The sequence below is a fragment of the Corythoichthys intestinalis genome, chromosome 21 (assembly GCF_030265065.1).
Source record: "Corythoichthys intestinalis isolate RoL2023-P3 chromosome 21, ASM3026506v1, whole genome shotgun sequence".
NCBI lineage: Eukaryota > Metazoa > Chordata > Actinopteri > Syngnathiformes > Syngnathidae > Corythoichthys > Corythoichthys intestinalis.
Genome location: NC_080415.1, coordinates 35,614,549 through 35,640,870, shown reverse-complemented (window position 1 = coordinate 35,640,870; position 26,322 = coordinate 35,614,549). Strand labels below are relative to the sequence as shown.

The window sequence follows — 26,322 nt, the reverse complement described above, 5'->3', positions numbered from 1 at the left end:
GTATTTGGTCACCTACAAACAAGCAAGATTTCTGGCTGTCAAAGAGGTCTAACTTCTAACGAGGCTTCACTCGTTACCTGTATTAATGGCACCTGTTTTAACTCATTATCGGTATAAAAGACACCTGTCCACAATCTCAGTCAGTCACACTCCAAACTCCATTATGGCCAAGACCAAAGAGCTGTCGCAGGACACCCGAGAGAAAATTGTAGATCTGCACCAGCCTGGGAAGACTGAATCTGCAATAGGTAAAAGGCTTGGTGTAAAGAAATAAACTGTGGGAGCAATTATTAATGGAACACATACAAGACCACTGATAATCTCCCTCGATCTGGGGCTCCATGCAAGATCTCACCCCGTGGCGTCAAAATGATAACAAGAACGGTGAGCAAAAATCCCAGAACCACACGGGGAGACCTAGTGAATGACCTACAGAGAGCTAGGAACACAGTAACACAGGCTACTATCAGTAACACAATGCGCCGCCAGGGACTCAAATCCTGCACTGCCAGACGTGTTCCCCTGCTGAAGAAAGTACACGTCCAGGCCCGTCTGCAGTTCGCTAAAGAGCATTTGGATGATCCAGAAGAGGACTGGGAGAATGTGTTATGGTCAGATTAAACCAAAATAGAACTTTTTGGTAGAAACACAGGTTCTCGTGTTTGGAGGAGAAAGAATACCGAATTGCGTCCGAAGAACACCATACCCACTGTGAAGCATGGGGGTGGAAACATAATGCTTTGGGGCTGTTTTTCTGCAAAGGGACCAGGACGACATATCTGTGTAAAGGAAAGAATGAATGCGGCTACGTATCGAGAGATTTTGAGTGAAAATCTCCTTCCATTAGCAAGGGCATTGAAGATGAGACGTGGCTGGGTCTTTCAACATGACAATGATCCCAAACACACAGCCAGGGCAACAAAGGAGTGGCTTCGTAAGAAGCATTTCAAGGTCCTGGAGTGGCCTAGCCAGTCTCCAGATCTCAACCCCATAGAAAATCTGGAGGGAGTTGAAAGTCCATGTTGCCCAACGACAGCCCCAAAACATCACTGCTCTAGAGGAGATCTGCATGGAGGAGTGGGCCAAAATACCAGCAACAGTGTGTGAAAAGCTTGTGAAGAGTTACAGAAAACGTTTGGCCTCCATTATTGCCAACAAAGGGTACATAACAAAGTATTGAGATGAACTTTTGGTGTTGACCAAATACTTATTTTCCACCATAATTTGCAAATAAATTCTTTAAAAATCAAACAATGTGATTTTTTTCTTTTTTCTCCATATTCTGTATCTCATGGTTGAGGTTTACCCGTGTTGACAATTGCAGGCCTCTCTAATATTTTCAATTGGGAGAACTTGCACAATTAGTGGTTGACTAAAGACTTATTTGTCCCACTGTATTACTGATCATCTCTTTATGTTTGGACGTTCGGTCAGACAGGCGTCTCTGTGGACAAGGAAGTTTGCAGGTGACATTGTGAGAATAAGGAGCAGGTGGAAGAGAACCTTTAGAGATGGAGTTAGGGCTGAATCGACAGGGAGTAAAGGTCAGCTGCAGCAACAATGTACGTGTGTTCATGAAAGGGAGGCTCGTTGATTGGTTGAGCTTACAACAAGTAGAGTTGCAGGAGTTTTGTCAACTCCTCAGCGCAATGGGGACTGTGGGATAAAGGTGAAAAGGAGTACAAGCATGATAGAGTGGAAGGGGAAAAGTGTTGGGGTTATCTGTGACAGAAGAGCAACAGCTCAAGTGAAAGGACGGATTTATAAAACCAGGTGGTCTGCTGAGACTAGTCATGTTATATGGCTTGGAGATTGTCGCAATGACTTGAGGTGGCTGAGTTGAAAATGCTGAGATTCTTTTTGGAAGTTACGTGGCAGGAAACGATCAAGTAAAGCTCATCGGTGGTTACAGGAGGGACTTGAAGATTAAGGAGACCAAGCCACAGAGGCCAGATTGAGATTGTTAGGCCATGTGTAGAGAAAGGACACTGACTCGATGGATAGAGTATTTCAGACAAAGGATGCTGGAATTGGATTTGGTCAGGGAACACTTGAAAATAAATTGGCACAATACAGTAGTGGTATTTATAAATACAGGTAGTCCCCAGGTTACGACGTACTCGACTCACGCGATTTCTACTTTAAAGACAGTCTCGTCCACCATAGTATTAATTTGACATGTTCTGTCCTCACTAAATATGAAGTTGTTCAGCTGGACAGACAGCAAACAGTGCAATTGTGATTTTGAAAGCTTTTTCCTTCCTTCACTTTTGATAATTTAAAAAGCTTTAGCACACATATGTGCAATCATGTTTAAAAAGACACATTTTAACAATAAGACACCTGGCACAAAACAATTGGTGTTCAAACGTCCATCTCCTCGCATCAAAATGTAAATTTACTGGACTAAATTAGCCTAGTAAATTTACCAGACTAAATTAGCTTAGTTTGCCTAGCAGAAGTCTGCTCGCTTAAATGTTACGAATGCTAACGTGTTTACAATTTTCATAGCAAATCGCTCACATATTATTCCACAAACTGCAGCTGTTAACTACAAATGCACCCACAAACATATATTAGCTGATAAAACTGGCCAAACGAGAGGGCAGCTTTGGGTTTGCCCTAGACATAAATTATTGTGGCGCACCGCCACACCAAAATAAAAGACGTCACGCCTTGCAAATTATTATTATTATTATTTTTTTTTAGGCCGTTTCAAACTTGCGGCAGCCTAATGTGAAGGGTTCAGCGGCAACCCATTCATTGTGTATTTTGGATTGGACCTTTACGCGAAAGTGAGCAGTGGACGGCCGTCTTGGGCCGAACGGCAAGTTTGAATTACTTTGCGCTGAGAGAAGGGGCCCAAAATAGAGCCTTTCTCTATTTTCAGAGCGCCACCGCGCCAACGTCAATAACGCATCAATAGCAGAAGGGCAGGTATACTTATATCTGCGCTATTAGGCTGTTTCGGTGGATGGATATACGCAATCACAACTGACGAAACCTTGACAAATGTGCTTTTTTTTAAAGTTTCACAAGCTCTGGGACATTCGTAAAATGAGTAATGTAGCTGTAATCAGCTATGCTTTTTACGTACATGTACCGTAGCTGAAAGCTACGATATTAGCCTGGCTAATGAAATATTTCAAATTGATCTTTGTTGTGGTTCTTCTAGGGGGAAAAAAAAAATCTCATTTATCATGATATGAAGCAAGTTTGCCGAGGCACGACATGGTGAGGCTGTCCGATTCCGATGCAGCCCACCACCATAGTTAAAAAAAATCCAAGGGTTAGGTGGGTCCCACACTTGTTCTCTATAGCGTGGCTCCCGGGGCGTGGCCTCCCCTCTGCCTGGGCTGCCGGCCGCGGGAGTGGGGGGAGGTCAGGGCTCCAATCTCGCGTCGCCCCGAGGTGGGTTCTTGGCTTCTGCTTCCGCCTTCCCCTCTGTTCTCTGCCTGGGTATCCGCCCTGCGCTCCGTCACGGCTCGCTGGCTGGACGCCGGTGTGTCGGCTTGGTGTCGCCTGCTCCGGCGGGCGACCCTGTCCTGCCCTGGGCTTGGTGGGCCGTTGGGGGTATGTGGGGGCTCCGGCTGTGGCTCGTGGGCTGGCTGGACAGGCAGGGGTTGGGGAGGGCGTGGGGTTGGTGGTGCGTCCCGTCTTCCCATCCGTGAAAGCCGGTTGATGGGGGCGCGGGTGGCCCGGGGGACCACCCTGGATACCTGGGGGGTGACAACGGCTTCTTTGCTGGGCTGCGGGAGTAGGGATGGCCTGCGCTGGCCATCACCCCCCACCCACACCCCCGCCCGCCCTCCCTCCTTGGACTGGCTGGGTGGAGGTCGTGGCTCTGTGGTGGTGCCTATCGCACGGCTGGATGTGATTGGGTGGCCTCGGTGCCGGTATTGGCGATGGGGCAGCGTAGGGTCGGTTGCCAACGGGCTTACACTCACAATGGATTCACAAGATTACTGGTTTCTAGATCACAGAGCTGATTTGTGTACACTCCACCCCTCCCAATCACTTATCTCATCCATCCCCCCCCTTCTTTCCCTGGTGAACAGGCCCCCCACATGGTGTCAACCGGAAATACATCTAGCTGACAATAGCACCACCGTATTCACAGTTAGTGTAGGCGTTCAATGTATTTCTTGTTGTTGTGTTTCTTTTCTTCCTTTTCTTGTGTTTCTTTTCAAATGTGAAACATTAAAACCGTTCGGACCAACCGCACACTTAGACTTCCATTCTCCGTGTCAAACAGCTGAACAGGACAGTTTAAAAGGGGGGCAGTGTATCCTCCACCATTAATCAAAATACAATACTTTTGGACTTTTTGGATAGTTTAAATTTTTAAAGGGTTAATTCCGATTTTTGCGGAAATTCGGGTTGCGTCGCCAGCGTGGGAGAAACTAGTTTGTAACCTGGGGACTATCTGTATGTCTAGATGGAAAAGTATGATTCGTAACCCTTAAATAGGGTCTAGTTATAATTTATCCTTACACCCTGATGTATCATCATCAATAGTATGCTTCACACTCCGCACTAATTATCAAAATTAACAAATGTTAACAACAACAAAATATCACGGTCGCATAAATAGACTGTTTAACACTTCCTACATACCAACATGGAACATAATCACCCACCCAACGAATCCATCTATTCTAATTACACAAGCTTACACACCAGATGTCACAGTTGACATATGGATACAAGTGAAAATAATGTACTAATGACGCACTCCTCCTCAAAGGAAAAAAACAAACATGTATTTACACTTTAAAAAACATATTACAGTACCACTGTAAACGTTTACATTTATGCAAATAACGTTATGAGATGTATTTTTCACTTTTCAGCTTTTTACCCCAGCAGTTTTGGGTTTGAGCTCAGATTTGTTGTAGTACCGAGAGATGCCACAACGAGGCGTTATTGCTCATACTTTTGCCGCTGACATTCTCTATTGTGAAGACAATTGTGTTCCCCGATTATGCACAGGTGAAATTAAATTGCTGTTAAATACGATTTCCTATTAAATAGTTTTAGGAATTAAAAAAGCATAACATGCCTTTCTAGTTTGAAGTTAGAAGAAAAACTCTAACAAACATTGGCGATATTGACTTACTTTACACTGTCTGCATTTTCTCAGGTCCAGAGGCATCTTTCCAAGCTGTTTGACAACATGGCTAAAATGCAGTTCCAACCAGATGGAAATGGAAAACTTTCTAAGACCGGCATGGGCATGTATAGCAAAGAAGAGGAGTATGTGCCTTTTAATCAGTCTTGTGACTGCTCTGGACAGGTAAAATCAACTTGCAATTTATGTTCATGTCTTATAAATTACTGCTAGAATGAGTTCAAGTTTGATTTGGCAATCACTGCAGAATCTCAAAATGTACATGAACCTCTTGGCGAATTAGTCCTCGAAGAGATAATCAGAGTCAGGTGTCAGCCAACATGGCCAATCAATGTCATGAGAAAGTAGGGGTTGGTTAAAGCCAGTGTTGTTAATAACGGCATTATTTTTCTCATTAGTGAGTACCGTAAATTCCGGACTATAAGCCGCTACTTTTTTTCCCTCACTCAGTAGCGGCTTATAATCCAGCACGGCTTATTTGTTGATTTTTTTGGGTTAATAGGTAACACTTTATTTGAGAGCGGCATGATAAGACCGTCATAATTATAACACTATCAAGGGCATTAATGTATGCTTATGACAGATGTCATTGTCATCCGGCAAACTATGTCACTAACTCCATTTATCTCCAGCTTGGTTCTTTTAAATCTATTCAAAAGTGAGATATTTTGCCGATGACACAAAATGACATCTGTCATAAGGATTCGTTAATGCTCATGGCGGTGTCATGTCATAATTATGATAGTCTTATGGCACGACTGTCAAATAAAATGTTACCATATATGTCTTATAAATCTTATGACCATCATAATTATGACATGACACTATCAAGCATTACTGAACGCTTATGACAGATGTCATTAAGTGTCATCCGGCAAACTATGTCACTATCTCCATTTATGTTCAGCTCGGATCTTTTACATCCATTCAAAACTGAGATAATTTGCCGCATAACACTAAATGACATCTGGTATAAGCATTCATTATCTGTCAGAACAGTGTCATGTCATAATTATGATCGTCTAATGACAATTTTATGGCGCCACTTAAAATAAAGAGTTACCAAATACCATATCTAGCAATAAATGGAACAACTGAAACAGTAACTGAATAAATAATTTGCATAGAACATGAATTTTGATTGTTATTTACATCTGTAGTGCTGCAATGCATGCTAGGAGGCATGTTGGACGACAACATTGTTGACAGCAGGTGGAGCAGTGATGGGCAAATGAAGCTTCTCAAAGCAATGAAGCTTTTCAGCTCATTGGTTCAAAGCTTCATGGTGGTTCATTTGGTCTTATGACAGTCTTACGGTGCCGCTGTCAAATAAAGTGTTACCGGTTACTATCTTTTGGTGTAAATATTCCATAATACAGTGATGAGTGCTGCGGCTTATAGTCCAGTGCGGCTTATCTGACAACAAATGCCATTTTTGTGTCAAATTTGGTGGGTGCGGCTTATAGTCAGGTGCGCCTTATAGTCCAAAAATTATGGTAATCTACCGTAATTTTCAAACTATAAGCTGTTACTTTTATCCCTCAATATGCTATTGAATGTATAATGTAATATTGTGTAGAACATGAAACGTAATGTCAGTTACTTTGCTGAGTAACTAATTACTCATTACTAATTAAAATGTGGTAACTAAGTTACGAACTCAATTACTTTTGGGGAGAAATAATTTGTAACTATAATGACTTTTTTTTTTTTTTTTTAAGTGAGATTAACAATGCTGGTTCGAGCTGACCTGCCTGTTAAACAAAAACAGACAATGATGTGGAATTTTTTTATTCAAGAAAAATACCTCGGAAAATCTACAATCTACAAAAAACAAAAACTGCGTGGTCCTAGGAATGGTCACGTTATCTATTAATGGTCTTGTCTTCCATACCGCTGCTGGCTTACTATTTGAACTGTTTGAAATAAACACACGACAGTTTGTGTGAAGTAAAAAAATAATAATAATTGAGATGATGGAGGTGTTTGGCATTGTTTCAGTACTGCAGGGGCTTGTTATTATAAACAGGAAAAAATTTTCATATTATCAAGGCAATTAGCTGGACATCTGTTTTTCAATCGAAAATGTGTGATCAAACAGACAGAAATAAGTGGCCTAGTCAAGAATCCTGACCTCAACCTGATTGAGGTACTTTGACATGATGGTCTAAGACTGATATGCAAATACAGAACATTTTTGGTTGTTGTTTTCTCACAAAGGCACCTGAAACAGTTATTAAATCCAAAGGTTAATATTTTTTTTTCATCCACTATGCATTTTTTACATGTTGTGTTCATTAGAAATATGGAAAAATATACAAACATATGTAAAGAAATTGAGCTAAACTGTCATTTACATCATATTTCGTATGCATGTGTGTTGTATTAGGTGGAAGTCTGGTTGAACCAAGTTCTGAACACCATGCGTGCCACTGTTCGTCATGAGATGACCGAGTCAGTGAGCACCTATGAAGATAAACCCAGGGAGCAATGGTTGCTTGATTATCCAGCTCAGGTAAAAATGAACGGCTGCATACGCCTCCTTAAAACGAGTTAAATTCCCTTGTTTTCAGTGTAAATCTGCTAGAAATAAGTGAAATTAGTGTTTCAAGTAAATTTTACCCTCTTACATGTCTTGAAATATGAACAATAGCTAGATGAAAATAAGCATCAGACTTCTTTTAAACAATAAATTAGTTTATTTAATCTTCTTTGGGCTGCACAATTTGTAAGGCGGTGGGAAATTTGGAGCCAGAGAAGACAGGGGGGGTGAAACTTGCAAAACAATGGGTGTGTGTTATTTATTGTAATCTCTCTCTCTGTCTCTCTGTCTCTCTCTCTCTCTCTCCCTCTCTCTCTCTCTCTCTATATATACAGTGCCTTGCAAAAGTATTCGGCCCCCTTGAATCTTGCAACCTTTCGCCACATTTCAGGCTTCAAACATAAAGATATGAAATTTTAATTTTGTTGTCAAGAATCAACAACAAGTGGGACACAATCGTGAAGTGGAACAACATTTATTGGATAATTTAAACTTTTTTAACAAATAAAAAACTGAAAAGTGGGGCGTGCAATATTATTCGGCCCCTTTACTTTCAGTGCAGCAAACTCACTCCAGAAGTTCAGTGAGGATCTCTGAATGATCCAATGTTGTCCTAAATGACCAATGATGATAAATAGAATCCACCTGTGTGTAATCAAGTCTCCGTATAAATGCACCTACTCTGTGATAGTCTCAGGGTTCTGTTTAAAGTGCAGAAAGCATTATGAAAACCAAGGATCACACCAAGCAGGTCCGAGATACTGTTGTGGAGAAGTTTAAAGGTCAGATGAAACCAAAATTGAACTTTTTGGCCCCAATGCAAAACGATATGTTTGGTGTAAAAGCAACACAGCTCATCACCCTGAACACACCATCCCCACTGTCAAACATGGTGGTGGCAGCATCATGGTTTGGGCCTGCTTTTCTTCAGCAGGGACAGGGAAGATGGTTAAAATTGACGGGAAGATGGATGCAGCCAAATACAGGAACATTCTGGAAGAAAACCTGTTGGTATCTGCACAAGACCTGAGACTGGGACGGAGATTTATCTTCCAACAGGACAATGATCCAAAACATAAAGCCAAATCTACAATGGAATGGTTAAAAAATAAACATATCCAGGTGTTAGAATGGCCAAGTCAAAGTCCAGACCTGAATCCAATCGAGAATCTGTGGAAAGAGCTGAAGACTGCTGTTCACAAACACTCTCCATCCAACCTCACTGAGCTCGAGCTGTTTTGCAAGGAAGAATGGGCAAGAATGTCAGTCTCTCGATGTGCAAAACTGATAGAAACATACCCCAAGCGACTTGCAGCTGTAATTGGAGCAAAAGGTGGCGCTACAAAGTATTAACGCAAGGGGGCCGAATAATATTGCACGCCCCACTTTTCAGTTTTTTATTTGTTAAAAAAGTTTAAATTATCCAATAAATGTTGTTCCACTTCACGATTGTGTCCCACTTGTTGTTGATTCTTGACAAAAAATTAAAATTTTATATCTTTATGTTTGAAGCCTGAAATGTGGCGAATGGTTGCAAGATTCAAGGGGGCCGAATACTTTTGCAAGGCACTATATATATATATATATATATATATATATATATATTTATGTTTTACAAGTTAGACTGCCTGTATTGTGCAGAGTATAGTCTAAATAATTGTAAATTGTTGTCATAAAATTTATACCATGGATATTATCTGAAATTGAGATTTGTAAATCCCACAGCATGGCAAGTGGGCATTTACGTGTTGTTTTCAGCAGCATTTTCTGCGTATGGTCCAGGCCCTGTGCTCGTGTCGTCATCCCTGCGCTGTCATATGTACTTTGCGTTCCGGCACCTTATGATTTACAAATTAAGCACTGGGTATGCGTGAATATATGTATGGCGGAAAACACTCTGGTGAGTTGAAGTTCCACTCTGAGACCCCCAATTTGGCCAACTTTCATAAGTGTCTGATATGCATGTGTGATACATCATTGGAAAGCTTAAAATCTCAATTTTCTGGGGGAAGAAAACTTTTGAACAGGAGGGCATTTCGAAAAAAAAATATTTAAACAGCAAAATCCTATCTGGAGGTGAGAGCACGCGAGAGCAGAATTACAGACGCCATGACTTTAACGAGATATTATAGCGTACTTACCTTGTTTCGATCCAAAAACTCCATTTAGCATGTATCACTGAGTGTCAAGACACAGCTATGAATGGTCACAGCTGGATTTTTGGGGGGATTTTATGGGGGAAACATGGCCATATAACAAGGGTAGCGATGCAGAAAATCGCAGACATCAAGGAGTGGTCGAGATTTTCTTTTTGCGCTTTTAAACTTTTTTCTTCAATTTCTCTTTGTTTGGATCGATTATTTATCATCTAGCATATCGGAGAAAATGCGACAGTAACAAAAAAAATATACAATCAAGCGATAGGTATGAGGTAGATATCCGTGACTTTTTTACAGACGCCATTTTTTTTTCATTGTGTGTTTAAAATATGCGAGTGAATAATTTTTTTTTTAAGTCGTTTTTTTAAACAAAATATTAGACATCAATTAATGATTCTAAGCTAAAAATGACAGACATTTTGAATAATATAGTTAATTACCTTCGTTTTATGGCTGGGTTGAAACCAAAGCGGTTGCGCGACGTCTGTAAACGGGGGTTTTCAGGGTAAAACGGACAAATTAAAAATTGTTCGGGGGCTTAATGCACCATGAATCTACCATGGCAGCATATAGACATTTTTTTCTATCAAAAACCACAGTTATTTTGGCTTAAAATACAGCAGCTTCTTTTAAGAGGAGTGCAAGAGCAGAAACTGCTTTTTCAGTCTTGTCTGTCTTTTCCGCCATATATAAAATCACATTTTTGCATCGGTAGACTATTTTTACTTTTCTTTTGAACATGTACTTTCACTATTTTTTTTGCCCCTGTATCTGTACTTTTACTTGTTAAAAAAAAAAAGCGAGTACTTTATCCACCACTGTCATGCTTTACATTTTAATGCCTTCCCCAAAACAGAAATGACTTCTGAGTTAATTATATGACCCCACCATAAAACAGAATGAGTTAGCGAATATATTATGATGTGATTAATTTGCATCCTTACCAACAAGAACACGTCTGCCCTTTTCTTTAGCCCATTTTTAATTCATGAGAGCATGTCTTCTGAATGCAAATTTTTATTAGATGACTTATTTTGCTTTGGAAGAATAGGAATAAATGACATTTTTTTTACACCTGAGATGCATCATTATTCGCTTGTTTGGGTGATATGGGGCTAATAAGAACTGGAAATCGAAAAAAAAGTTCAACCAAGTTTGATCATTTACGGAATGTGCTTTAAATGAAAATAATACAGGTGCAAAAATGTGGGCACCTCAGTGTTCAGGAGATCTTTTTGCTGAAATAATAGCTTCTAGACAATTACAATGAGTTTCTGGATTCTGTATGAAACCATTTTTGACCATTTCTCCTTAAAAAAAAAAAAAAGGAGTCTAGTTAAGTTTGATGGTTGCCGAGGATGGACAGCACGCTCTAGGATACAGTCCCTGACAAAAGTTTTGTCGCTTATCCATTTTGTAGAAACAGTTGCTAATAACCTGACTTTTAATTATTCAATTGGTTTTAGAAATGGCTCATATGAAAGCTAAAACCCTCCCAAATGATGTTGAATGTACAAAAACATATTTCTTTCACTGAAAAAAGATTTATCATTTAATGAAAACATAAAGGTCAAATTTTGGCAAGACAAGTTTTGTCGCCTATAGAAAGTAGTGTGAAAATTGAACAAAAAATGTACCGTATTGGCCCGAATATAAGACGGCCCTGATTATAAGACGACTCTTTTTCAAGACTCAAGTTTGAAAAAAGACTTTTTGAACACCAAATTTAATTTTTATACAGAAAATAATTACAGTGCATCCGAAACAAGGGATTATAACAATATATTTGAGAGAAAAAGCATGTTATTTTGCCTCATTCAAATCTTAATATCTGAACATTTAGATATGTAAACTAAAGTGCAATCACATTCGTAAATGAATGGCCTCTGATTTTTCAAATGTAAATATATCAATCGATTGTGATAAAACAACAAAATTGCAATAACTGCATTAATCATCAAAGTAAAGTCTAACTGTAACTGTAGTCTTGAAACAAATCTGAATAAGGAAAAACATTGCAATAAAACAATGCAAACTGGTTAAACTTGAGAGTAGCTGAGAGCTGTCATGACAGAACATCGCTTCAATGATATCTGGCGCCATCTAGCGTCGTGAATGGTTATAACGTCTAGACCGCGAATATAAGACGACCCCTACTTTTTCAGTCTTATTTCAATGCAAAAAACACCGTCTTATATTCGGGCCAATACGATACTTCAAATACAAAAATATGTTACATAACATAAGCGAATTAAGTAGTGGTGCTGTGAGATCCAAATTTAATATTTTCCATGGACTTCGGCAAGGATTCATACAATTTATTGATGAGGTCATCAGGAACATCAAAGAAAGCAGTCTTGCATGCCTCCCAGAGTTCATCAACATTCTTGAGTTTCGTCTTCCATGCTTCCTCTTTCATCCTACCCCAGACATGCTCAATGATGTTCATGTCTGGTGACTGGGCTGGCCAGTCCTGGAGGATCTTGATCTTCTTTGCCTTGAGGAACTTTGAGGTACAAATAGAAGTATGCAATGGAGCACCATCCTGCTGCAGAATTTGTCCCTTTTTATGGTTAGGAATGTAAGAGGCAGCTAAGATTTGTTGATATTTCAGACTATTTACAGTTGTGGTCAAAAGTTTACATACACTTGTGAAGAACATAATGTCATGGCTCTCTTGAGTTTCCAGTTATTTCTACAACTCTGATTTTTCTCCGATAGAGTGATTGGAACAGATACTTCTTTGTCACAAAAAAACATTCATGAAGTTTGGTTCTTTTATGACTTTATTATGGGTTAACAGAAAAAGTGATCAAATCTGCTGGGTCAAAAATATACATACAGCAACACGAATTAGCAATTTCTTGTGAGTGATTATTGACTTGAACAATCATTGACTTGAACAAGTCAGGAAAGCCATTTCAAAGCAGCTGCAGGTCCCAAGAGCAACAGTGCAAACAACTGTTTGTAAGTATAAAGTGCATGGCACTGTTTTGTCACTGCCACGATCAGGAAGAAAACGCAAGCTATCACCTGCTGCTGAGAGAAAATTGGTCAGGAGGGTGAAGATTCAACCGAGAATCACCAAAAAGCAGATCTGCCAAGAATTAGAAGCTGCTGGAACACAGGTGTCAGTGTCCACAGTCAAGCGTGTTTTGCATCTCCATGGACTGAGAGGCTGCCGCGCAAGAAGGAAGCCCTTGCTCCAAAAGCGGCACCTTAAGGCTCGACTGAAGTTTGCTGCTGATCACATGGACAAAGATAAGACCTTCTGGAGGAAAGTTCTGTGGTCAGACGAAACAAAAATCGAGCTGTTTGGCCACAATGCCCAGCAATATGTTTGGAGGAGAAAAGGTGAGGCCTTTAACCCCAAGTACACCATGCCTACCGTCAAGCACGGTGGTGGTAGTATTATGCTGTGGGGCTGTTTTGCTGCCAGTGGAACTGGTGCTTTACAGAGAGTAAATGGGATAATGAAGAAGGAGGATTACCTTCAAATTCTTCAAGATAACCTAACGTCATCAGCCCAAAGATTGGGTCTTGGGCGCAGTTGGGTGTTCCAACAGGACAATGACCCCAAACACACATCAAAAGTGGTAATGGAATGGCTAAATCAGGCTAGAATTAAGGTTTTCGAATGGCCTTCCCAAAGTCCTGACTTAAACCCCATTGAGAACTTCTGGACAATGCTGAAGAAACAAGTCCATGTCAGAAATCCATCAAATTTAACTGAACTGCACCTATTCTGTCAAGAGGAGTGGTCAAAGATTCAACCAGAAGCTTGCCAGAAGCTTGTGGATGGCTACCAAAAGCGCTTAATTGAAGTGAAAATGGCAAGGCAGGTGGCAGTGAACTCAAAAAACGTTTTAATAATTACTAACAAAAACACAAAGTACAACCAAAAGGACTGGGGATCAAAAAGGCAATGTTCAAACAAAACTTACTTAATCGGAGGGACTGGTAGACGAGGGCTTGGACAGGACTTGAAATTGACATTGACAATGACGCAACAAGGAGTGGACAGAAACTTGGAGTTTATAAACACACAGAGACAAGGGAAACGAGACAATGAGGAACAGATGGGTGACACAGAAGGATGCAGGTTGGCGGATAAACTAGGAGCAGGCACAACAGGTGAAATCAGTGGGCACTCACAGGAACACTCTAGGAGGGAACCAACACAAAACCTAACAGTAACCACCAAACTTCATTGTTTTCTGAGTGAATCTCGGATCCATGCGGGCTCTAGTAGGTCTCCTGCAATATTTGTGGCGACTGTGGTGTAATTCAATGGAAGATTCATCTGAAAAATCCACCTTTCGCCACTTTTCCAGCGTATATCCTTTTGACAGGCTGTGGGCCTTAGCAAATGCCACACGTTTTTTTAATTGTCTGCACCCTGAGAGATAAATAGTCCGAAATATCAACAAATCTTAGCTGCCTCTTACATTCCCAACCATAAAAAGGGACAAATTCTGCAGCAGGATGGTGCTCCATCGCATACTTCAATCTCTACCTCAAAGTTCCTCAAGGCAAAGAAGATCAAGATCCTCCAGGACTGGCCAGCCCAGTCACCAGACATGAACATCATTGAGCATGTCTGGGCTAGGATGAAAGAGGAAGCATGGAAGACGAAACCCAAACTTGAGTCTTGAAAAAGAGTTGTTTTATAATCAGGGCCGTCTTATATTCGGGCCAATGCGGTACATTTTTTGTTCAATTTTCACACTACTTGCTGTAGGCGACAAAACCTTTGTCTTGCCAAAATTTGACCTGTATGTCTTCATTAAATGATAAATCGTTTTTCAGTGAAACAAATATATTTTTGTACATTCAACATCATTTGGGAGGCTCTTGGCTCTTCATTTGAGCCATTTCTGAAACCAACTGAATAATTAAAAGTCAGGTTATTAGCGATTGTTTCTACAAAATGGATAAGCGACTAGACTTTTGTCAGGGACTGTAGATCATCCTACATATTTTCGACAATATTCAGACACTTGGACTGGGATAGCCTTCCTAGAACATTGTGCTTGTTCCTTTGAATGTAGATTTTAAGCATTTAGTGGAAATGTCTAGCCCTGGCATAACTTTACTGTTGAATATTATTTCCAAGAATCTGTTGACGTTGAGTGGAAATCATCCAACAGTCATTTTTAACAGGTTTCCCTGGCCACACAGCCCCACACTAAGATGAATCTGCCAGCAAATTTTTACTGTGGGTAGCAAGTGCTTTTCTTGGAATGCAGTGTACTTTCATCACCATGCATAACACACCTTGTTATCACCAAATATTTGTTTCAGCAGTCCGCTGTACCTTGTTCCATAATGAAGTTGGCTTATACAAATGTGCGAGTCTGTTTGTGGCATTTGTGAAGAAAAATACAGCTTCTACTTGTGGAAAGTGTGCTGAATGGTTGAGTGATGCACAGTGACACCATCTGCAGCAAAATGTTGTTTGTGGCGATCTTTGGGTTGTCGTTGACCATTCACTCTTGCCCCTCGCTGATATTTTTCTTGGTTTGCTATGTTTGGCCTTAATTAGAATCATGTTTGTGTTCTTCCATTTCTTATTATGTTTCTCACAGTGGAAACTGACAGCTTAACACTAGAAGTTCCAGAGAATTCTGATACTTCAAATAGTCTCATTTAAAGATGTACCGATCGGACGCCGATCGATCGGGTCCGATCGCGTCATTTTCAAAGTATCGGAATCGGCAAAAAAATATCGGCCATGCCTTTTTTAAATATATATATATATATTTTTTTTTTAATTAAATCGTTTTCTAATTGTATTAACAAAATGTCTTACACTCATCCAGAGTCTTTAGTTTTGGCTTGAAGTAGGGTTATCAAATCAATCGCGTTAACGGCGGTAATTATTTTTTTCTAAATTAATCACGTTAAAGTATTTATCGCAATCAACGCATGCGCTGCACGACCCACTCTCGCAATGTCGCGTTCAATGTGTAATGGCACCATTTTACCTATATATAGAGTTAAAAGGCAGCGTAAAATGAGTAGAGTGAGTTTTGGCAGCCTTTAGAGCCTTTTGTTAATTGGCTAAAGCCTTACAATACCGCTCTCAACAATTACAAATATCTTGGGAAGCAATGTGGGGAAGAAAGGTAGTAGTTGATCTTTTTCTTAACACCCTATGTTATTTCCCAACACAGAGATGATATATCAATTGGTACGCACTACGCACAGTCATGGTTGCACTTCCCATCATGCATTTGGGCAGAACGGTTAAATGGCCAACGTATCATTTACTGAAAGCTCAACAAATACACTAGATGACAATATTTAGTCACAATATACAAAGTCACACTTATCCTTTAAGAATTGCAAGTCTTTCTATCCGTGGATCCCTCTCACAGAAAGAATGTTAATAATGTAAATGCCATCTTGAGGATTTATTGTCATAATAAACAAATACAGTATTTTTGTACTGTATGTTGAATGTATATATTCGAGTTTTATTCATTTTTTTCTTAATGCATTGCCAAAATGTATATGATCGGGAAAAATTATCGGGAATGATTGGAATTGAATCGGGAGCAAAAAAAAGCAATCGGATCGGCAGATACTCAAACTAAAACGATCGGGATCGGATTGGGAGCAAAAAAACATGATCGGAACAACCCTAGTTAAGATTCCATGCAACTGCTGATTCATTTAGGTCTTCCTGGTGTAAATAAAACATCCTTTGTGGCTAGGTTGACACTGGCAAGCCGCTTCTGATTAGTCCGTATTACTTAGCACATCTACTGTGAAATCTACTAAATCTACTTAAAAATATTTTCCCCCCCCAAAAAATTTTTGAAAATGATTTTTTTCTTTGATTAAAAATAGTTTGATTAAAGCAACTTGATTAAAGCGAATATCTGAGTCTCAAATATTTTTTCACATTCAAACCTTTTTTTCTACAATTGAATTTTTTTTTTAATTTTTGATTGAAGTGATTTTTCTTTTGAAAATATATATTTTTTTGTTTGAAGCAACTTATTTTTTGATTGAATAATAAAGACACAAAAGTCCTAGCCAAAATGTGGTCCAAACGCAAATTTACATTACTTCAATCAAAAAAGTTGTTTCAAAAAAAAAAAAAAAAAAAACTTGACTTAAAAAAAAAAAAAAAAATAGAAAAAGTTTTCAAATATATTTTTTTGAGTTTCAAATTTATTTTTGCATTCAAAACAATTTTTTTTTAATTGAAGTGACTTTTTCTTCGCTTGAAAATATTAGGGCTATCAAAATATCGCGTTAACGGGCGGTAATTAATTTTTTCACGTTAAAATATTTGACGCAATTAAGGCACATGCCCCGCTCAAACAGATTAAAATGACAGAACAGTGTAATGTCCGCTTGTTACCTGTTTTGTTTGGGTCCAACTGATTTTATGGGTTAGTACCATGAGTGAGCATGGTGTAATTATTGACACCAACAATGGCGAGCTACTAGTTTATTTTTTGATTGAATTTGATTTTAATAAAACGAACACATTAAGAGGGGTTTTAATATTAAATTTCTATAACTTGTACTAACATTTATCTTTTAAGAACTACAAGTCTTTCTATCCATGGATCGCTTTAACAGAATGTTAATTATGTTAATGCCATCTTGTTAATTTATTGTTATAATAAACAAATGCAGTACTTATGTACAGTATGTTGAATGTACATATCCGTCTTGTGTCTTATCTTTCCATTCCATCAATAATTTACAGAAAAATATGGCATATTTAATAGATGGTTTGAATTGCGATTAATTACGATTAATTAATTTTTAAGCTGTAATTAACTCGATTAAAAATTTTAATCGTTTGACAGCCCTAGTTTTTTCATACATGAAATTGATGTTGCTAAACCAAACTGTTAGTGATTTACAAATGAACAAACATTTCCGTACCTGTACATGTTTAACATGGATCAAATTTCTCTTTATTAAATTCATTAATTAAATTCGATTTATTAAAAATTAAACTCTTTGAATGATCAGGAAGACTAAAATCAAGACCGTATTTGATCAAAACAAACCTTGCAGTCGCAGTTACTTAGGGTAATTTCCCAAAAGGATGATTACAAACAATTTTATGCATGAAGCATATGGACGTCTATAAATGTGCAAATTAAATGACTATTTTTAGCCATCCTGAGTTGCATCAAGGTAATTATTTTAATGTCTACTTCAGGTGGCACTTACCTGCACTCAGATCTGGTGGACATCTGATGTGGGAATGGCTTTCGCCCGTCTGGAAGAAGGCTATGATAGCGCTCTAAAGGACTACCATAAGAAACAGGTGTCTCAGCTTAACACCCTCATTTCCATGCTGATTGGCCAGCTTTCACCTGGAGATCGGCAGAAGGTCATGACCATCTGCACGATCGATGTCCATGCCAGAGATGTTGTTGCCAAGATGATTGCGCAGAAGGTAAAGTGGACCCTTTAGATTGGGAAGTGAAAATATTGTAACGCTATCTAAAGGAGCTTTCAAACGTATCTTGTTTGGAAGGATTGTGGGTCCAAAACAAACCTGCGGCTTGTGTTTTTTTAAGTAGTGCCGCAATGATTAATCGACACTTAACTCAAGTAATTCGATTAGAAAAAGGCTTTCGAATCAGATTTTGCCTGCTTTGAGGATTCGTTTAATTAGAGTGACGTCTTCATGGTTTGTTTTGAAAGTGTTTGCATTTAGTATTATTTATTTGGGTGGATAGACTGTCTTCTAGTGGCAATAGTGAATAGGCCACAACTTGTCTAACGTTTCTGAATCCAGCTGCTCTATGTTAAGACCAACATAAGGTATGTTTTTGTTTGAGCTAATATGTTTGTTTATGCATGTGTTATTTAGTTTTGAAGTACATTTAGCAGTTTTTGTGTAAAATTATATGTTTGAACGATTTAAGAGCATTGTAAAAAAAAATTGTGAGCATTTTATAGCATTTAAGCTAGCAGACTTTTGCTATTCTTTTGTTGTAGTACTTAGATCCTCATTTATTTATTTTTTTTTTATTGTTTGAATCTAAGCTCAGGTATTTAAATTTATTTTTAAATGCATATGAATGAATGAACATTTGTTCATTTTGTTTCTCTTGTGAAATGAAAGTGCAATCCTGCATAGTTTGAAAAAACACTCAGGAATTTTATTTTCGCATTTAATGTTCTTTTGAAAGTGTAAACTGAGCAAGCCAAGATAAATACTATTGCAAGCATAAACACTTTTGTTTTACGTATCCTATAATTTATTCTGCAATGCTATAATGTTCCTAATCCGCTAGCTGTAGCCCGAATTTTAACAAGTAAACAGTATATTACATCTCCACGCATCATTTTACCTTTCTGTTTGATTCTCACCTTGCCCAACCACACCCCCTTTACGCCCAGGTGCCGCCGCACCCCGAGCACCCCCCCTAAGCTCTGCCCCTGGTGAGGTACAATATGTGGTTAACATAACATAATTCGCGTGAGGGATAATAAACTTATTTTGAGTTATGTTGCTAATCTTGACACTTTCTTTTCATTCATTTTTAGGTGGATAATTCCCAAGCATTTGTGTGGCTTTCACAACTGAGACACCGTTGGGATGAGAAAGAGCGGCATTGTTTTGCAAATATCTGTGATGCACAGTTCTGCTACTCCTATGAGTATCTGGGTAACACACCACGGCTCGTCATCACACCTCTCACAGACAGGTATGTTTGTGTTATTATATTTCAATAGCCTCTAATAATTGTTAGTGATTTTTATAATATGAATGCAAAAATTTATTTCTAGTTTCTTGTAGGGCAGCAGCTGTCGATTAATCTATCAACTAGTTAGTTCGAAGAATCCGGTTAGGAACATTTAATGCTTTGCAGAATTTTTTTTTGTTTTGAACCTGTCCTGTTCAGCTGCTTGACACAGAGAATGGAAATCTGAGTGTCGGATTGGTCTGAATAGTTTTAATGTATCACATGGGAGTATGCTATACTCCCATTGTGATCATTCAACGTGCCTTATTTACAGTGTTGTTAATTTTACTTCAAAAAAGTAATTAATTACAGTTACAAATTACTTCTCCCAAAAAGTAATTGCGTTAGTAACTCAGTTACCTGAATTTAAGAGTAATTAGTTACTTGGCAAAGTAACTAGTGATCATTTTCATGTTTTTTTTTTTTTTTTTTTTTTCTCTTAGAAAAAAAAAAGGTCACACAATGTGAAGTTTAAAGGGTTTTTGGGACAATTGGCCCTAGCCCAATTCTTTACCCTCCACTTAACTAGACACAAGGGTATTGCGATAACTAGATAGTAACCTTTGCTATGTGTGGAAGTCATTTAAAGTTGTGAATCAACCGTTAAAGTTGTTAAAATTGCTCCCGCTATTGCATTAGTTCCCTTCGGTCTACTTTCAACATGTGTAAGTTTTAAAACTGTTTCATCATTTAAAGATAGATTTAAGTCAAGATTTTGCCGATTTAGGACCATTTTAGATTTAAAAAAAAAAAAAAAAAAGTAGGTTCGCTAGGAAGGATCTCTACAACAGAGCCTTCCTGAGAGGTCTACTGCTTTAAGATGGCGGCTGTTTACTAACGCATGTAGTTCTTAAAACATGTTGCCAATCCAGCCGTGTCTATCTTTTGCATCTAGTTCTATAATATGTGATATCTACCGTATCATGTGGGCGTAGTTTGTAGGCTACAGTCAGGTATTATTGGAGCCACCTAGCATCGCGTTTGCAACAGCGTCTTCTCCACTCCTGCCCTGCTCTCTCGTCTCCGTTAGTCCGTCTCTCTGACTTTTTTTTATTCAACCAACTTAGTAACGCATAGTAACGCACGCCTTTCCCGCCTCAGTAACGGTAACGGCGTTGCCAAGATGAGAAAAGTAATTAATTAGATTACTCACTACTGAAAAAAATAACGCTGTTATATTGTAACGCCGTTATTAACAACACTGCTTATTTATTAGGAGAAAGCAGCGAACAGGTCGGGGTTATAGGGGCACTGAAAAAAATAAAATGGGAAATAGACAGAAGAAACATAAACAACAAAAACAAATATATTGAAAGTCTACACTAACTATGAATATGTTGGTGATATCGTTAGCTAGTTGTATTTCCGCTGGACACATTGTGGGGGGGCTTGATGAACAAGGAAAAATGGGGGGCGGCAGTCAGAAAGATTAGTGATTTTGAGGAGTGAAGTGTACCCAAATCAGCCATGTGAGGTGTAGAACCCAGTATTTGTGTGAAACCTTTGTGAGTGGGAAAATGTTGGCATCCTATTCTATGCTGCCTGATCGCTAATCATAACAGTTTTTCTACCTGAGTGTGTCTAATTGCACATAGTCATGCGTGAATCCCATCAGAGATGTGGTAGTCCTGCAGACAGGTGGAAATGCCGGGCGGGAGCCGCCCCAGGGCCCTTCCCCAGCCAATCGGGTGGCCAACCAACGCAACCCATCCCTCCTCCCGCAGCGCCAGCAAGAGGGTTGCCGTCATACCCCCGGGATACAGGGTGGTGCCCCGGGCCATCCACAGCCCCATCAACCTGCTTTCAGGGATGGGATGAAAAGAAGCGCCACCACCCACCACGCCAAGCCCTAAAGTCTCGACCGCCCACGAACCACTGCAGCAGCCCCCCCAACCGACACTGCACACTGCGGGACCCACACGCACAGCCCGCTAAGCCCAGGGCAGGACAGGATCCCCCCCCCCCCATGGCTAGCAGCCACGCCATACAGAAAAAGTTTGGGACCCACCTACCACCCACTGTGGCTGCCAGGTCCCCAACTGGCAGCCAGCACCGTGATGTGATTGTGAAGGGAGGGTAGTGTATGCATTAAATTGGAGATGCCGCATGGAAGTTCTCCCCAGCCGCCCGTCCCACCGCCCCTCGCCGAAGGTCCCCTGTGGAGTATGATCTATGTGGTGCATTAAAAGAGTTGCGGGAATGGCAGGGCCTGCCGTGAGGAGGCAACTGTTATGTCACCCAATCCAACAGGTCCGAGCCGTCCCACACCCTTGTTGTGTGATGCATTTAAATCAAGGGGGAGCCGTCCCGGGACTGTAGGGCCCCCTTCCGACTCTCCTCAGAGGTATGAATGAGTATATAGATTCCAAGGTGAAACATATTTACAATACAAAGTGGAGAGTGCATGAGTTAAGAGGCAGACTACTGCAGGCGGGTCCCCGTCCGCCAGAACCTCTGGCAGCAGGGCGAGAGAAGCACCAGGGCCCCAGCCAATCCCCGCCCCTAACTACCCTCAGTTTAATGCTCTTTTGAACGTGTAATCTTGGCAATCTTTGTTTTAAATCTCCTTAAATTGATTCTGCAATGCATAAAATGTTTCTAATCCGATCACTCGATTATTCGAACTAACTAGTTGATTGATTAATCGACTACTAAAAGAATCGATAGCTGCAGCATTAGATACATCAACATGTTTGCTAGATACATGATGACAAACAAATGTTCCAGTAATCTTCTTTTGGAACACGCAAAGCAAAAGCTTTCAGGTTGACCCAACAGGGGAACGAGATCAACATTTTTGTTTGTTCCCAAGCACGTGTTTCCACAGAATTCCCGATAAAGTTTTAACAACACAGAGATGAATACCTGCCTCGCAGAGCCATTTGGCAAACAACAGCGTGTGATTATGCATCTCCAGATCAGCCAGATTGACCGGTATTCCATTTGAAGCCAGAACAAAGCAGAAACAATGGGCTTTGATGGCCAGATCAGCGGACATTGTAGCAAGAATTCACCATATGCTGCGTGCCCTTGCTGGAAGCCACAGTGTTCATTTTTTTGATAGTGGTGCTAGGATTAAGGGGCATTTTGTCTCGAGTTTTCAGGCATCTGCAAAATCAACATCCTTCGGGAAACCTATAATATTTGGAAAGTGTAATGCATACATTAATCCAGCACATTAAACAGACAAGCCCCTTTCAGACTTAGTGGGGGAAATAAGTATTTAGTCAACCACTAATTGTGCAAGTTCTCCCACTTGAAAATAATAGAGAGTAATTGTAATTGTCAACATGGGTAAACCTCAACCATAAGAGACAGAATGTGGAAAAAAAAAACAAGAAAATCACATTGTTTGATTTTTAAAGAATTTATTTGCAAATCATGGTGGAAAATAAGTATTTGATCAATACCAAAAGTTCATCTCAATACTTTGATATGTACCCTTTGTTGGCAATAACGGAGGCCAAATGTTTTTTGTAACTCTTCACAAGCTTTTACACACTGTTGCTGGTATTTTGACCCATTCCTCCATGCAGATCTCCTCTAGAGCAGTGATGTTTTGGGGATGTCGTTGGGCAACACGGACTTTCAACTCCCTCCACAGATTTTCTATGGGGTTGAGATCTGGAGACTGGCTAGGCCACTCCAGGACCTTGAAATGCTTCTTACGAAGCCCCTCCTTTGTTGCCCTGGCTGTGTGTTTGGGATCATTGTCATGCTGAAAGACCCAGCCACGTCTCATCTTCAATGCCCTTGCTGATGGAAGGAGATTTTTACTCAAAATTGCTCGATACAAGGCCCCATTCATTCTTTGCTTTACACAGATCAGTCGTCCTGGTCCTTTTGCAGAAAAACAGCCCCAAAGCAAGATGTTTCCACCCCGATGCTTCACAGAGGGTATGGTGTTCTTCGGATGCAATTCAGTATTCTTTCTCCTCCAAACACGAGAACCTGTGTTTCTACCAAAAAGTTCTATTTTGGTTTCATTTGACCATAACACATTCTCGCAGTCCTCTTCTGGATCATCCAAATGCTCTCTAGCAAACCGCAGATGGGCCTGGACGTGTACTGGCTTCAACAGGGGGACACGTCTGGCAGTGCAGGATTTGAGTCCCTGGCGGCGCATTTTGTTACTGATAGTAAGTAGCCTTTGTTACTGTGGTCTCAGCTCTCTGTAGGTCATTCACTCGGTCCCCCCGTGTGGTTCTAGGATTTTTGCTCACCGTTCTTGTTATCATTTTGACGCCACGGGGTGAGATCTTGCATGGAGCCCCAGATCGAGGGAGATTATCAGTGGTCTTGTATGTCTTCCATTTTCTAACAATTGCTCCCACAGTTGATTTCTTTACACCAAGCGTTTTACCTATTGCAGATTCAGTCTTCCCAGCCTGGTGCAGGTCTACAATTTTGTCTCTGGTGTCTTTCGACAACTCTTTGGTCTTGGCCATAGTGGAGTTTGGAGTGTGACTGACTGAGGTTGTGGACAGGTGTCTTTTATACCGATAATGAGTTCAAACAGGTGCCATTAATGCAGGTATCGAGTGGAGCCTCGTTAGACCTCGTTAGAAGAAGTTAGACATCTTTGACAGCCAGAAATCTTGCTTGTTTGTAAGTGACCAAATTCTTATTTTCCACTCTAATTTGGAAATAAATTGTTAAAAAGATCAAACAATGTGATTTTCTTTTTTTTTTTTTTTTCCAGATTCTGTCTCTCATGGTTGAAGTTTACCCATGTTGACAATTACAGGCCTCTCTAATCTTTTCAAGTAGGAGAACTTGCACAATTGGTGGTTGACTAAATACTTATTTGCCCCACTGTACATTAATCCAGCACACAGCAACAGATAAGCCCCTTTCAGACTTATGTATTGGGGCTGTCGTAGGGCAACACTGACTTTTATTTTGGTACGAGTTGCATCAGGAAAGGCTTAAAACCTGCGTGTAAATCACAGGTGTCAAACCGATTCCAGAAAGGGCCAAGTGGGTGCAGGTTTGCTTTCCAACCAATGAAGAGGACACCTTTTTACCAATCAGATCTTTTACATGTGTAATCAGTTAAATTTTGTCAGGTGCTGCTTGTTTCATTAGGAAGTTCATTGGTTAAACTCTCTGCACGGTGTCGGTTGGAACAAAATCCAGCACCCATTTGGCCCTTTCTGGAATCGGTTTGACACCTGTGGTGTAAATCGACTGTTTTGCTGTGGCGACCCCTGTGGAAAAAAGCTGAAAACCATGGTTGGTTTGTTCATTGGTTGGTGCATGAATATTTACTACATGAGTTAAAATGGTGCTGCATTATGTCAGGAATATTTTTACTGACATACACAAAGCAGATGCACAGAAATGCAGGAATAGAATGATGATTCCCGGAGACAGGCTGATATATTTAAATTTATTTTATAATGCCCTTTAAAATCAGCTTCGGAAATGACAGAATGTGAGATTTCTGCCCATATTTCAAGGGACTACCGCAAAGCCTCCTGGCATTTATATTTAGTTTATACACTATGTACAGATGGGATAATTTGTCTTCTCCCATTTTCTGTCTCTTTTTTGATGGTTTTCACTCTTCCCTGTCTTCCAAAACATCATTTATTAACCAGCAACTCTTTAAAATTGCCACTACACTGGTATTGAAGGCAAACCGGTGTAGTTATCAACCTGATCGATGAAGTCTTGATTGTCTCCATCAGTTCATATCCATGCTGCTGGCTTCATTGATATTAAATTAGTTGACAGTTAGTCCTGACAGGTCGTGTTAGAGAAGAAATCACTGGTATTGCTAATCAGCCTCAATGCTAATCAAAGCACAGGAGCTGATTCTATTATCATATAATGAGGTTATGCACAATGACTGCTCAGCAAAGACAGAGAAATTGTAGCCTACTGCTCATAAGAATACAAATGGCAAGAATTTGCCATTTAAATTGGCATGGCTAGAGTAGAAGTGGAATTTTCCTTTCGTATTATGATGCTGTTTTGGTTGATTTTTGGTGCCCGCCATTGAATTTGTCATTCAATTCCAAATTAATTTCATAATGAGTTGGTTTGTCTTAATTAAAAACTAAATTCAGGCAAGTCAAGTTTTTTAACAGAATCAATTTACACCAAATAAATTACTGTACTATACAGGGGCGGAACTAAGGGTGGTGCTGGGGGTGCCACTCCACCCGGGCAATACATGGGGCTGGATGACGTCATCACTATAAATTCCGATCTTTATGTGTCAAAAACGATAGCGGCACAAATGTCAAATTTTTAAAGTACAAACGTAGCACAAACCTTCAGTTCTTCACACTTTTCGGTGGTAAACTTTCGGCCTTTAACCGAAAACGGAAAATGCAATTTTAGCCATTTTCAACACCGAATTTTCGGTCACATCTCTAATTATAATATTTGTGTCTTGTCTTATGTTTGTTAAGTTGTTGGGCATCCCTCACAGTTACCAGTTGCAATTGAATCATACGCCAGAACGGAAATTTTCCACAATCAAAAGAATGCTCAGGATATTGTTTTGTTTTCTTATTGCTTGTTATTGAGTCATCCACACGTTTCGCATTCCGCCATGATAGCTCAAAATCCTTTGCGAGCTCAAGACGGCAGCATTTATATAGCTGGCGGGGCAAAATCCAATACTGCCCCTGAAGGAATCTGACCTTTTAGCCAGATTGCTGTAATCATGCAAGCTGAACCGCCGGAACCCTACTAGCGCAGTTCTAGTGACCTGTACCGGTGGAACTCCGACAACCCAGCCAA

General features: G+C 39.9%; 1 protein-coding gene across 1 annotated transcript in view; it reads left to right on the top strand.

Moving 5' to 3' along the window:
• LOC130909395 (dynein axonemal heavy chain 9-like) overlaps nucleotides 1–26,322 on the top strand; it is a 238,714-nt gene that overhangs the window by 13,237 nt on the left and 199,155 nt on the right. The window contains exons 8-11 of the mRNA XM_057825789.1: nucleotides 5,144–5,296; nucleotides 7,521–7,646; nucleotides 18,027–18,266; nucleotides 19,367–19,527. Coding sequence (XP_057681772.1) covers nucleotides 5,144–5,296; nucleotides 7,521–7,646; nucleotides 18,027–18,266; nucleotides 19,367–19,527 — 680 coding nt within the window. The remainder of the gene's footprint in view (nucleotides 1–5,143; nucleotides 5,297–7,520; nucleotides 7,647–18,026; nucleotides 18,267–19,366; nucleotides 19,528–26,322) is intronic.